This window comes from Nymphaea colorata, chromosome 5, assembly GCF_008831285.2.
Source record: "Nymphaea colorata isolate Beijing-Zhang1983 chromosome 5, ASM883128v2, whole genome shotgun sequence".
NCBI classification, from domain to species: Eukaryota; Viridiplantae; Streptophyta; class Magnoliopsida; order Nymphaeales; family Nymphaeaceae; genus Nymphaea; species Nymphaea colorata.
The window spans coordinates 3,992,839-4,007,312 of NC_045142.1; the positions used below are offsets into that span (position 1 = coordinate 3,992,839).

Sequence of the window (14,474 nt, forward strand, 5' to 3'; positions counted from 1 at the left end):
ATTAGGTCTGTCCATAATGTACGTTATATACTTTATGTATGTTCTATTGTGCAAGTTACAATTGAAAATCTTTTGACTAATCCTGAGAACGTGTCCTATATGATAACTTTTATCGGCCCCTGAGGCCCTGAGCGGCTGACTTCCCTCGTCAGGACGCCACTCTGGCAAGGAGAATTCTAACTTTGGATGACAAAAATATTCTGTTCAGAACATAGAGGCAGTATCCTGTTGGAAAACAACAAAAGAGTATGCATTATTTTTTCACAGTGTCAAAGCTTCGGTTTTTGCATAATTTCTGAAAATTTTGAAGGGATCCCCAGGTATGGTATCTCCTTGATGTTGCGGACAAAAGCGATGTGTATATAGACGTCCCAGACTCAAATTTTGAATCATGTATCGGTTCATACTGGTGCCGTTTACAACGCATTTTGGACGTTCCTTAATGGATTGTGATTCGATCGTTTTAGACGTCTCTGGAATCCATAAGTTCCAGGAGTCGACAGATTGATGGTTATGTAAATTCCAGAATGCCCACCTTTCTATCGCCGGAAATTATGTTCGAGTCCAACCCTACTTTCGCTTTCAATCGCCATAAGATGATGAACCTTGTATTTATTGCATCCCAGTTGCCATACTTGTCCGGACTCCAGCCTCTTCCGAGACAAAACATTAATGCGTGTTCCTTTCATTGTTTTCTCGCGTGGCTTTTGGAGGCCGCTTCTTCCCACGTTTACTCTCTCCCTCCCTCTCTGCGCGAGGGAAGGAACAAAGGGGATGGACAACAACCGAAACGCTCTAAAAGAAGAGAGAACGTGGACTGTTGGAGATACGCGAAGGTCAACCGCTTTAAACGAAACTAAGGACAAAAGCATACACATTCCCCGAGCACCAGGATCCCGCCCTCTCTCAAACTCACTCTATACGACCCCGCCGGGTGCCCGGACCGAGATACCAACCCCTTGAGACGCCTACCGAACCCACGGGTTCACACGACCCACAAAAAACATACGCTCGCCGTGCCCTGCAAGGCGTAGCACCAGTACGGAGCGTGGCACCACCGTCGAAGCTTCTTTCCTCCTCTTCGCGCCTCTCTTCTTTCACTCGCCGGCGGCCCTCTTCGCCGGCTCGTCCGTGATTCGCTTGCTGCCGTGGGCGCTCCGGGATATGGCGCTCCCTTCCTTCCTCCCCGACGACCTCGTGGTCTTCCTTGGGATGCACTTCGCGCGTACGCCTTCCTCCTCTTCTTCCGTCACCTCCGTTCTGTCCCCCCTGCGCAAACCAACAACAAGCTTTAACTACAGAATGCCAGATAGACGGACAAATGAGTCCGGATGAGCCTACTCACGACAGCCGTTTGCGTCCCCCCTACGCCCTTCGAGGATATAAATGCGGCCTCCAACAGTGGTTTTCTTTATGCATTCATGGTAGGGTGAAAAAAACTGCACCTCCTCGTAGGCGGGTAAACCGGAAGTAACAATGCGGAACAAAAAACTGATTTGACGTATCCACCCTGCAGGCAACAGGTCAACCCCCCACGGATCCAAAGATGTTTCAGCGCTTTAACTCATCCCCTCAACTACCCCAAGAGCAGAAGACAACCCGCTCTTCTGATCTGGACTCTGGAACTCTGGAAGGCGTTTTATAGCAAAGTGCACTGTTGCGCTGCAGGGTGCAGCTTTTAGTCGGCAGCCACAGGCATCGGACGGCTCGCCCGGAGCTCTTAAATGAAAGCGCAAGTCCAAGACGGTCCCGTTTGGTGCCATATTGCCAAGGACCGGGTTGAGTTTGCTGCTCGATCAGTACGGACTCGCGTATGAACTTAGCTCGAGTCGAACGTTCGTTCAAGACCGCTTTTTTTTTTTTCATTTGTTCTTTTTTACGAGTAACAAGGAACGGGAAAGTTCCAATCCAGTTCCCACCCTCCACCTTGAGAGTAAAGCCTTATGAAGGACGCAACCAGGATGTTCCAATTTAGTCGCGTGTCATGTCCCCCTCAAGTACTACCAGTTGGCCACGTTCTTTTCTAGGCCCATTTATGCATAGGCCTATACGAGAACGGGGTATTGGTGTTTAGTGATCACGAGAGAACAACCCCCATTTGTCCCAAACAAATATGAGAATTTAGGACCGTCGGTCGCGCATCACATCATGGATCAGGACCACTTTGTTCACTTCCCGTTTTGTGATCTACAAGGCAGTGATTTTTAAGCAAAAAAGTTTCGTGCCTTGTTGTCCGTGTCCATGTGACTGGAATGTGCAAAACGGGAAGAGTAAAGAAGTGTGGGTCGAGAAAGGATCGCTTTCACGTCTGACCTTCGTCATCCAGTAGGCTTTCCCTATTACGAAAAAACCCTCACAGGGACCAGAAGGTCCAGAACCCACCGTTTCGACCGAACAGAACATGGAGAAACAGAAAAGATGCAGAGAGCGAGGACAGAGGGAACAGGGGCCGTTACCGGTCAGCGTTGTAGGAGGAGGATCTTTGCAGGCGAGGAATCTCCTCGGCGACTCCCTGGCCTCTCCGCGTCTCCACCAGGCTTCCGCTGAAGTATTCCTTCTCCTCCAACCGGACCCTGGCCGCGAGTCCCGGGTTCTCGCCCAGGCAGCAGTCCAGGTCGCCGGCGCCCGTCCCCGCTGGGCTGCCTGCCTTCTGGTCGCGCTGTGGCCGCGGGCGGTTGACGAGAACAGACCCGCAGGAGATGAGCTGCATCAGCACCGCCGAGGCTCTCACCCTCGCGTGGTTCACCATCCGGACCGACAGCTCCTCCGGCGACCCGTCCACAGTCCGGAAGCTCCCTACGCGGCTGTCGTCCTTCATCATCGCCTCAAGCGTGTCCGGTTGATCCTTGCCGTCCGTCCCCGATGACGGACTCGAGGTGGACGGAGGAGGCGACACTTCATCCGCGTTCAGCTCCATCGACGCAGCGGCGGCATTCTCTCTCCGACCTCGTCGGCGCTGGTCGTCCGTCTGCGTCGACGCGTCGGCCGCCTTCGCCGAGAACTCTGCAGGAGTCTCCGCTTTGTAGACCTTGTACTCCCTCTTGTCTATAGTTTTCCGGCCAGACAGGGGGCCGGAGTCGCCGGATCGCTCATTGCTGCTGGAGGAACCTTCTGGAGAAAACTCTCTGACCAGCCTGGGCTCTCTGGACGAGCAAGGAACAGAGCAGGCCTTCGCCGATGAAGGAAGAGTATTAACGATCTCCGAGCCCTTGAGAACGTACTCGTGGCCGTTGATCGGGTAAATGAAGTCGTTCTCCGAGAGATCGTGCCAGACGAACCCGTTCTTGTAGCTCCTGAAAGAACAACGAGGAAAACCAGAAAACTTATCACACAGAAAATTTTTAAGAAATTGACAAAAGTAGGCGGAAAAAAAAAACACTTAGTAGAAAACGATACGATTAGGCGAGTAAACGACTGAAGGATTACATGGAAATATATGCTTAGAAGAAGAAATTAGAGAGAAAATGACAGATCAACGAAGAAAGAGTGCAAAAATAGCAGGTCTTTATTTCTGGAAAACAAGCGAAAATCCACAGAAGCTAGAACTATCAGAATATTAGCACTTGCAAAAAAAAAAGGATAAAACAAAGCAAAATGAATCAGGAAGATACACAATGATCAACGAAGCAACCATAAAAAAAAAGTCAAAAAATGCTCAGTCAGTTTAAAAAATACGACAAAAAATAGTGAATTCGGAGCTAAAGTTGAGTAAGACACGGTAACTTCAGCAAAAAAAGCAAGACGAAGAAGGAAACAAAAACTCGAGTCAGAAGCAAGGGGAAAAAGAAGGATCCGTACCGCTTGGAGGACCAGGAGTACATAGAAGCGATTCCTTTTCCCCTGAGGAAGTTTAGACGGCTCGTCACATCTGCAAGAACCAGAACCACCGGGGATCGATTTCAAGAAGCGGGAAGAAACGAAAGCAACAAAAACGAACGAGAAAAACACGGAAACGAACAGGAAGAAGGACGGAAGGCTCTGGGAGAATCTCACCTCTGAGGTACAGCCCCTCGACGGAAGAGAGAGGAACCTCCATGAAATGCGGATGCTCGAGCTGACCGTTCCTGCAGAGGTAGTAAAGCACCGGAACCCTGCGCTCCTGCCTCGGCGCCCTCGGCTCCGTCCAGACCTTCGTCCTCTCGGGGCTCGCCTCCCGGCTCCTCCTCGCCGGCATTTCGAGAACCCTACCTCCTCCTCTGGCTCTCGCCGCCATTTCTTCTGAAAGGAAAGCTAGGGCTGCTCGCCTCACCGTCTTCTCGATCAGTCTTGCGAGTTGAGAGAAACTAAAAACAGAAACAGAGCGGTGGAAGAGAGCCAGAGGAAGGGAGTGAGGGAGAAAGGGGGAGGGGGTACTTATAGAGGGATTTTCAAACGGGTGCAGCAAAAAAGGGGGGTTTTGGTACGTTTTGACTCTCCACCCACGTCATGCCTCTTGACCTTTTCCCCCTCTTTTTTTGTTTTTCTAAAAAGCATGGCCTCGCCGCCGTTAAAATAAAATAACCCGTTATTTTTAACTTTGCCATACATTTCAGGACGGCCTGTTGGACCAAAAGCATGAATGCCTGCTACATGGACGTACCCTCTAGCATCGTCGATTTTATCGGGACAAATACCTGGTCATTTTTAGCTGTTTTTGTCGTTTATATATGGCGATATTTTCCCCCGCCAAAAACAGGTTTTTTTCCCAAAGCATTGTTCTTTTTAACTACTTGAACCGTCCCATACAGTTGTGACAATATCAGTGTCATTAAAAATCGGTCCGAATCCTCCTATTTAAGCCAATTCGGATGGCCACGTGTCAATGTCTTATTAGTTTTAAAGAATATTTCAATTTTCTAATTCCATATATTTTTTATTTTTTAAGATTAATTCAAACTAGTTCATTATAATTTGTAAGGAAAAAATGGAGCAAGTATTTATCAGGCTTCAAAAATTAGGCGGCGGTTTGTTATTTATTTTATGTTAGGTGGTTCTTTGTAATTTTTTGTTTTCTAAAAAGAGCCACACTTTTTGTGAAGAGAATCAAATAAGGGCTTCAAGAGTTAAAAGTAAACTTTTGGCTAGCGAGGGAAAAAGGATAACAGTTAAATTATTATGTCCTTACCTTTTTAGCTAACATCTTTTGTTTTCGCAACCAAACTTTCTTCAACCTTTCATTTGATATTTTTCATAAGGAATATGGGCCGTGTTAAGCAAATCACAAGAAATTGTCTCTTTTGGAATTATGAAGAAAAAAAAGGTTGAAAATATAAATTTTCTTTGAGCCAAAGTATTTGCATTTGATGCTAACCTACACAGCCGTGGTCCGACCAGGCAGCATTACTTTCGAAGTGGGTATGTCGGTTCGATGGGACCTATTCGAATTCGATGGATGCAGGGCTATTTAGATATTCACATATTCGGATTCAAATTAAAATAAAAATTTATAATATAAAAGAACTTGACTTTTTAATTCACAATTTAATTTGGACACCAAAATTCACATAACATGTTGATACTCACTTTCAAAAATGTATGGATATTGAATATTTGTTTAAAACTGAATCCAGATAAGTTTTGAAAACCGAATCTGGATTCAAACTCAATTGGGTGTCATGTCTTGCATCGGAATCTGATGTTGTTCCTTGATTGGATGTTAAATATATTGCCGTATCCGATTTCTTGTAATCGGATCAGCCAGATGTCCGATGCTAATATCATCTATTAGCATCCCTATTTGGAAGCAATGTTATAAAATTCAGTTTTGGAATTGAATCAAGTCCGTGATTTGGTTTATTCAAGCAAATTTTGCTGTCGGCGACAAATTGGTACAGCTGATGGAATCGGCCCGATCCAAGCCAATGATCTGAGTTTATTTTAACTTGGAGCTCTTGACCGAGGCTTCCCTCGCAGTCAAGATGTGGTTGGATTTGGATCTACTTTCATCTTAAGGTAATAAGAACCCATATATTTAGAGTCTGGACCCGATCTCATTTCTGGTTCCTATTAAATTATCTGGTCATAATTTTCATTGGCATTTGTTGTGTGATTTTTAGCAAGAAGAAATCATAATTACAATAATATTGGGTACTTATCGAACGGAAAATTCTCACTTTTCTCGATATTTTACATAAACGTTTACTATTTAGGAAATTGCTCTTTCATGCCAAATGGAGTTATCTGTCATTAAGAGTGTCTCTGAGAACATGAATTATAATTGTCACGTAAAATAATTCTAAGAAAGTCCAATTTATTTTCATTCATAAAAAAAAATTCCATGTCATTTTATCGAACATTGAAATCGTATTTTTCTGAAAAAAGAACTAAAGGGTGCCTAATAAAAGATATTCATGTTAAGAATTCAATGCCCAGTGTGGCTCCCCAACAGGGGAGGAGCAGGGGGCCATTCCGCCTCCCAACCTTTTGGAAAGTACAATTTTACCACATAAGTTTTCCAAAAACTTTCATTTGGCTCCAATACAGAATTTAGATTATAAAAATTGTATAACTTGTTGAGTTTGTTTTACCATGGATCTTAGATCTAGATCTCAGATTTATGAACTAAACCACATATGGCTAGTGTTGGCAGTTGCCCACACAGTCCCACAAAATTTATTTATATATTGACACTCCTTAAACATTTTACTATGTATTTGAATGATTTATTTTTAAAATTAATGCTGTTAACCTAAAAAGTTCTAGCTCTACACTGGCTTATGCAATTGCAACTCACCTTCTCTCTCTCCCCCTCTCTCTCTCTAAAGCAGTATGCCTAAGTTCCGAGGGCAATAGCTCAAATAGGTGAACTTGGAGATTGGTTATATGGTGCGTCTCTTCAAACTCATGGAGAGTCATATTCATGTATCATAAGGGGATGCAAGGCCGGAGCTAAAAAAATTTCATGAGTAGAACCGAATTAAATTTTTTAAATTTTGATTAAAGCTGAAATATCATTTTTCAAAATTTTTATATAGAACAAGTAAATTTTTTTAAAATTTACATGTAATTAAAAAAAAAAATTTTGAGGTGGGGTCAGGGCCCATGCCCTACCTTGGCTTCGCCTCTGAGGGGGTGGGTCCTACATATAAGTTGAAGCATGTTGACATCTCACCACTCCTTGCTAATGCAGCTCTACATCTTGAAGGCAAGGGAGAAATAAGGAAGGCTTTAACTCTTACTTAGGTGGTATCTCGCTTATGACCAGAGAAAAAGGGGGGGGGGGGCGGAGGGGATTTGGCCCCCCTTTAGATTTAAAAAAATTATACATAAATATAAAAAATGTTAGTTTAATATATAAAAAAGTTTGAAAAAATCTATTTTGGCCGTTGTTATGAACTATAGTTTGGCCCTTGCGACAAAAAATTCTCACCTCCGCCTATGCTCCCGCTCATCACCCAAAAAATGGGTCTGAGGTAGGTTGATGTTGAAATTTGACAGTAGCCAAAACACCCTTCAAGTCAACTACATATGCAAAAAAATAAGCGGTTATTTTGTCACCTCCAAAGATGGCACTAAACTTTCAAATTCAAATTCACGTTCTCTCCTTTTTTTACAACGTATTTTCAACAAAGGACATTGACTAACACTGTTTCTTTGCCATTTTAATAATTTTTCCCACATGGGTACCAGCAATATGCTCTACATTCAAATTCAGCAGCATCTCATAAACAAAGTCCAACCCTGATTTTTATTATTTATTTAGTAACTGTTTACACAGTTCCTTGCTAACTTCCCTTTGATTATAATAATGACGGAAGAAGCTTCCCTTGGGCATATTTACACAACCCTCAAAGACTCTTAATTAAAAATAAGACATGTTTTGGGCGAGTGGGGGAGATTTAGTGCCTCTCATTTACCCAACCTCTCATCTCTTTAGGGTACATAGTTTGTTTTCTGTGCTTCGAGGCGTGGTCCCCACTATGCTTCAACTTGTGTGTTGATAACCCCACTTTTACAGCTCAAAAAATTGATGAGTCAAACATTCAAAATAAAAACCAACTGCCTACCAAAAGTTCCTATCATGTCCATTACTCCAACCAAAGGGAGAGCCAAGGGGGGCCTGCATGAGCCTTGGCCCCACATAAAAAAAAAAAAAAAAAATATATAAATTTTATAAAATTTTACTTGTCTTATATAAAAATTATAAAAAATGATATTTCGTCCGGGCGTTAAAATTTAAAAACTTTAATTCGAACTTCTTCATGAAAAATGATGTTTTCCATAGTTAATTTCCCGCTGCAAAGGCCAAAACATCCCATCCTGCTACAGAGCCGATTTGAGCTCGATTTCAACTTTAAGCCTGGATCCCGACACAACACGGCCTGCAACTAAATTCAAATCGATGTGTGATCAGATTTTATGTTTACTAACAAATGTAAGATGTGGACTGATTCTAACTTCAAGCTGAAACCAATTATCTATTGCATGGACAAACTTTTTGTCAACTTTTCGCCTTTCCCCTTTCTCCTAGGAGATCTCCAGGTCTAAAGCTGTGTTGGAACTTGAGTATAAGGACAATGCACTTTCAACTTACTACTACGCAGTCCAATTGAATTGCACCCACAGGAATCAAACATATGCATGCCCACTTCACCAATGAGTGCATCGGCCCTCGCTGTCGGATGCTGCCACTCCTCACTGGCCGGCGAGGGGCGACACTATTTTTTTTTTTTTAGTTTTATTCATCCTTTAAGAGATATTTTAACCTAAACGAAGTAAATTGTGACTTGTTTGTTCTAACGCTTTTAGTGGGAAGGCGGCTGTTTGAGAATTAGGTAAAAGAAGTTGGGCACCTGTTTGATGTCTTTCAAAAAGATTGTGTCTATTTGTTGTTGCCCATTGCCGTGGAAAATAAAAGAGAGACGAGCGGATGTTGCCCGGCGTATGAAAGAGGAAGGTCACCGGCGGATGAAGAGGTAGGTCGCCTGTGGCCCAGCGCACAGGCCCTCCTCTCTTTCTCTCTCTATCACACACATAAGAATGTGCAGTTTTCGAATAATGCTTACCAATAATGTGTTTAAAGCACAAGTTTTTCTTACCAAACACCCTTTAAGAGGTTTAAAAGCTGTTTCCACAAGAGTTTAGGCTTGAATTTTTCCTTTGCAGGGTCGAAGAAAGAAAGAAAGCGAACGAGTTGGATGTGGGCAGTCAACAAATGAGAAAGCTAGGAAAATCCAGCACATATTAAACGCTAAATTGAAGGATAAATAAAACAAGAAAAATGTAGAACACCAATGTAGAAAATTTCAAGGCATGATATATATATTTTGAAGTGGAAAGAAATTTGAAGTTCAGCTTTTCAGTTCTTTTAGATCTTACAAGGAAGGAAATATCATGGTTTGTATACAGAGAACACACACACACACACATAATATAATATATTATATTCTTAGAAGTTTGAACTGAAAGGATGTGTTTCCTGCTATCATGCATCAACCATTCTGCACCTACAGGATTTGATATTTCCATTAGTGTAGTGTTCAAGAGATTCGCATGGCGATGCAATCCAGGACTACTCAACCATTCTGCACCTACAGGATTTGATATTTCCATTAGTGTAGTGTTCAAGAGATTCGCATGGCGATGCAATCCAGGACTACTCAACCATTCTGCACCTAGAGGATTTGATATTTCCATTAGTGTAGTGTTCAAGAGATTCGCATGGCGATGCAATCCAGGACTACAAAGATGAAATGTTGTTAAAATACAACATCATGCCTAGTCAAGAAAAGGATGACGACAACAACAAAGATCAAATACCTATTTTCCAAAGCATAGGTCTATGGTTGATGAGTCACAGAAGGAAAAGGTTTCAATGCAACTGAATGCATATACATTCCAATAAAAAAATGTCAAATTGCACAAACAGTTTTGTGATAGTGTCATGAAACTTGAATATTCAACATTATGTGAATTTTGAAGACAGAATACAGAGGTTAATAAACTTTTCTGAGAGAAAAAAAAAATGCCCTACTGAACTACAAAATTTTGGACATATCTCAAAGCGGAAGTGACATAGCTTGCTGAGACAGGTTACATCAAAACTCTCACGTAAACAAAGATAAGATAATGTTTTCATTTTCCACCATCAGAACTTGGTTTCTTATCAGGCTGCTGCTTCTGAGGGCAGGAGGATGAGAGATGACCAGGAATGCCACATGTATAGCACGTTCGTCTTTTCTTACTTGCTTTGCTGGGGACAGATCCGGAGTCTTTCTTAATCTCTGCTCCCTTCTTTGGTGCAGCACACCTTATCTTAACTGGCCTGTCACACACCATCTGTTGATCCAAAGTTAATGCCATTCCAAGTGACACATCGTCTGCGAAATCCACATGGGCATAACCCAAGAACTCGTCGGTATCTTTATTTGTGCCAAACCGAATTGCCTTGATCTTGCAGTCAGACAAAAGTTTTCGGATGTCTTCTTCTGTTACATCCCATGATAAGTTCCCCATGTAGATCCTATTGTAGCCCTCCACTCTCTCTGGGGCGAAATCTGTTTTCTCAGCTCGGGTGGCGCGGTAGGGCTGTATCTTGAGAAAGAGACCTCCCCTGGAGAAGAGAAACAATTTTCTGAAACAGTAGAGAGAAAAGGGAAACAGATTTTGTGCTAGCATTTCACAATTAACTTCAGTAGTTCAAGCTTACATGTCTGCACCATCTAGAGCTAAGGCTCGTTTAGCAGCAGCATCGGTCTGAAAATCAGACAGATCACATAAGCATCAAACCAAGTATAAATGAAACTCAGTAGCATCATAGTAGATAAGAAAAATGATTGCATGCATAGCTGAAAGGAAAGCATGAATCAGCTTGTCAAGTACACACAATCCTCTGCATCATTTTAGTCTGTTGTCTTTGTTACACATTTCAGAGCACGTATACAGAAAATACTATACAGGGTTGTCATCCTTTCCATCCACTTTATGACAAAATGGGGCTTTACCAAAGGCTAACATTGGCATAAAAACGAAAAAAAAAAAAAAACAGAGAGGCAATTATTGATTAAAATTATTGGACAAGAAGACATTTCAGTTTGATGCTGTTTTCCAGTTCTTCTTGTCCGAGGTGATGATCAGCACTGCTAGCCCACGAGCTGCATAGGGATAATTATTGTAAATAATCTCTCTCTCTCTCACATGTGCATGCTTGGCCATAATTAGAAACTTGTCCTAGCATCAAGCCTCATTATCCAGCAAGTACTCCAATGAAAAGCCTATGGAGGTCACATTCACATCATCAAATCCAACAGATACACAAATATGCACACAAAAACACCTCTTCATCTTGCAAGTACTCCACTGAAATGCATATGGAGGTCACATTCATATCACCAAATTCAAGGTACACACAAACACACGTACACACACACAGTGAAAGCACTACAATGTCTATTGAAAAATTAAATAGTGCAGTATCCTTGAGGAAAAAACAAGCATTCTCAAGGACATCAAAAGTTATTGTACGATCTCCACCAAACAATGAAGGCCAGATCTGCATCATTAAATCCACAATACACTGTTACCACTACAAATTCAGAGGAATAACTAAATACTACACAACTCTACTTACACAGATTTTTCCTTAAGCTACTGTAAGAAAATTAGAGGAACCCCATTGTTTCCTAATACTTCAACCAGCAGCATTATAAGATGGAGAAATTTGTATGTGTTCCAGATAGTGATGGGTCACCTAAAAAACTACATCTCACTATGAACAGAAGAAGCCCCTCCAACATAAATGATTCTGGCTGCCCAGAAACATGCAATTGATGAAGAGAGAGGATATTCACTGCAGCAAGAACACTTATCAAAGTATATCTATGAAAATAAAATAGCAGTGGTGGCTCCAACTAGGTGAACATTGTGTAGATTAACCATAAAAACTATAGAAAGATACCCAAAAAAAAGTGTCAAAGTTATGTGCAGAAAAGCATTTAACATACATAACCAGCTGAACACACTTAATAGATCACAATCAGATGAAAAGAGACGTTTCGACCACTTGCTACATTGTATAATAATAAAATGTATAGAACAGCATAAAGGGAGGCCTGCATCCAGGCATAGATGGAGAATATTGAACCCTTCTCACAGGAATAGACCCATCATTATACAATAAGAATCTCATAAAGTTGATCGTATGAAATGACTTCTTTCATTTCCTTAGGTGTTAACAACCTCCAACAGCTCCTTTAGAAATTCCTATGTTCATAAGGCCATTACATGTGAAGGGTGATTTACTTCAAGGGACATAGGCTTTTAACTGTGTCAGACTATGAAAAGAATCTTCCTCCAACGGCTTCTTTGCATACTCTTAGGTTCGTGAAGGGTGATAATTCAAGGAATATAGGCTTCCAAAAGTGTAAAAGAGATCTCACCTTCCCCTTCACTAGTTACATATATTTAGTAGAGATCACAGATTGGAGTAGTTAAATGTTCTATGATGCACACGATGGTAATTCTCAGAAGCCCATCGCCACCCACAATTTGAAGCAATTTAACTCAACACAGACCACCACTGGTTATCATTCAATGACAGAATCCATCTATCTAAAAGGAGATGACAACCTCTCCACAAGGCTGCCTCCACAGAAGTAACTCCATCACGTCCCAATATGAATTGCAGGTAGCATCTTCTAGAGGTTCTAAGTCCTACCTATTAAATTATACTTCATAATGCGCCTTAAATACACCTAACCATCTCTTTCACCAGCTTCAGTAGTCATCTGGATTAACATATGCCCTTACCATCGTCTTAAGTGGAACATACTTGAACTTAATCTATCCATCCTAAGATAATTTGGCACCGACAGCCTTATAATATATGACTCTCTGAATGCAATTTCTCCCCCAGTCTCTCGTGAACCTTATATCCCTTCCGGTTCAAAATTTTGCATTATTTAGTTAAACATAAAATTTAAGAATCCCTTTGAAACTAATATAGCATATATGCGGCACTTTACAGAAAAAAGTCTACATTTCAAATATTGTCCGTAATGGATCGGTGTAGTGGATTGTTGGATCATAAATTCAATAGCCACAAGAAATTCTACATTCTATTGCATGGCAGTAAACATATGAACCCAATAAACCAGGAGAGTCACAGAACTGAATCGGTACAATGAGTTTATTAGACAGTTCATACTGACCTTGAACGTGAGTATGGCGATGCCTCTGAACTTTCCGCTCTCGGGGAATGTCATGCAGTCCATCTCAGTGATAGTACCACAACCGTAAAAAAAACTCCGAATGTCATCTTCTGAAGAATAATAAGGAATGCCGCCCACATAAACCTTTGTAGAAACATCTACTTTCTCTTCGCTGCAAATTCAACAGAATACAATATGTAGAAGAACAATGATAAGGAAAACTCGAAAAAGGGAATGAAAAAAAGTAGTAGAAGGAAAAAAAAAAGGACTCTCCTTTAATTGCAGAAGATGGTCCCTTACCAGAACCAGACGACCAGAATGAAGCGAACGACATTGCCAACAGAGACCATCAATTACTCATATTTCTTACCTTCCATTGGTTTTCTCCAATTGGGGTTCCGCTATTTCTATTTGATTCTCCTCCTTTTCATTTGCTTTCTTCCCTTTCTTCTTGATTTTCTTCTTTCTCTTCTTTTTGTTCTTCTCCTTCTTCGCATCATTCATTTCCTTGCCCTCTACCTTCTGCTCTGCTTCCTCGCGTTTCCTCTTCTTCTTCTTCTGCTTCTTCTTGTCATCACCAGTCTCCTCCTTCTCTACCACCGGCTCGGTTTCCTCCGTTTTCCTCTTCTCCTTCTCCTTCTTCTTCTTCTTCTTCTCCTCCTTCTTTTCGCCATTCACAGCACTCGAATTCTGACTTTGGTCCGCAGCATTCGAGTTTGCAGCAGGAGTTCCATCAACCGCCTTCTGGGTGTCACTGGACAACGATTGTTTCTGCCTTCTCTTCTCTCTCTTGGACAATCTGGGCAGCTTGATTGACGAACCGGGGATATCTTTGACAGATTGAAGGTGGGAGCCATCCGCTTCATCACCGTCTCGCTTTCTTTTCTTCGATTCTCCTTCAGAGAGTTTTCCCAGTGCAGAAGCCGCTAGAGTTGCTCTTATCTTCTGCTTGAGCTTCTTGTTTGAGAGCACCATCCTACAAAGAGAGCGAGAAAGAGAGGGAAAGGGCTTGATTTCAGAGCGGCAGCGCCAATGGTGTCTCTGAAACAGGAGGAAAATGAAGGAGTGCTCCAGTTGCCACTTGGAAAATATCACGATATTTTCATTTTAACGGAATTTCTAGGCAAACGTCGGAGGCATAAACGTTGAAAAGAGTACGAACTATGGACAAGATAGATACCCCAAAAATAGAAAATAAGAAAAAAAAAACGCTGCGTTTCAATATGTTGGTGAAAAACGATTATCACGGTGAAAAAAGTTTTGAATATTTGAACATGTGAATAAGATGGAGACGGAAAAACATTTTAAAAAAGTGATAATAACGTTGTTTATGTGAAGGTGAAAATT

General features: G+C 41.8%; 2 protein-coding genes across 2 annotated transcripts; both read right to left on the minus strand.

The window, feature by feature from the left end:
• Nucleotides 1–825: 825 nt before the first annotated feature.
• Nucleotides 826–4,330, minus strand: LOC116253961 (protein SOSEKI 5-like). The gene is made up of 4 exons (XM_031628967.2): nt 3,994–4,330; nt 3,799–3,868; nt 2,457–3,293; nt 826–1,269 (listed from the first exon to the last, which is right to left on the minus strand). Exons 1-4 carry the CDS (start codon nt 4,211–4,213, stop codon nt 1,098–1,100), a joined length of 1,299 nt encoding a protein of 432 aa, XP_031484827.1. The 5' UTR covers nt 4,214–4,330; the 3' UTR covers nt 826–1,097.
• Nucleotides 4,331–9,828: 5,498 nt separating this feature from the next.
• Nucleotides 9,829–14,187, minus strand: LOC116253890 (phragmoplastin interacting protein 1). The gene is made up of 4 exons (XM_031628876.2): nt 13,498–14,187; nt 13,128–13,299; nt 10,628–10,674; nt 9,829–10,531 (listed from the first exon to the last, which is right to left on the minus strand). Exons 1-4 carry the CDS (start codon nt 14,100–14,102, stop codon nt 10,054–10,056), a joined length of 1,302 nt encoding a protein of 433 aa, XP_031484736.1. The 5' UTR covers nt 14,103–14,187; the 3' UTR covers nt 9,829–10,053.
• Between the last annotated feature and the right edge of the window lie 287 nt (nt 14,188–14,474).

What these genes read in the sequence shown, in the direction of transcription:
- LOC116253890 (XM_031628876.2), bottom strand. Translation starts at nt 14,102, where the DNA reads ATGGTGCTCTCAAACAAGAAGCTCAAGCAGAAGATAAGAGCAACTCTA. An exon ending in TCGCCATACTCACGTTCAAG is followed by an intron (nt 10,675 to 13,127) that starts GTCAGTATGAAC and finishes TCTGATTTTCAG; the next exon opens with ACCGATGCTGCTGCTAAACG. An exon ending in GCTCTAGATGGTGCAGACAT is followed by an intron (nt 10,532 to 10,627) that starts GTAAGCTTGAAC and finishes TCTCTTCTCCAG; the next exon opens with GGGAGGTCTCTTTCTCAAGA.
- LOC116253961 (XM_031628967.2), bottom strand. Translation starts at nt 4,213, where the DNA reads ATGGCGGCGAGAGCCAGAGGAGGAGGTAGGGTTCTCGAAATGCCGGCG. An exon ending in CGAGGGGCTGTACCTCAGAG is followed by an intron (nt 3,869 to 3,993) that starts GTGAGATTCTCC and finishes TGGTTCTTGCAG; the next exon opens with ATGTGACGAGCCGTCTAAAC. An exon ending in TCCTCCTACAACGCTGACCG is followed by an intron (nt 1,270 to 2,456) that starts GTAACGGCCCCT and finishes TGGTTTGCGCAG; the next exon opens with GGGGGACAGAACGGAGGTGA.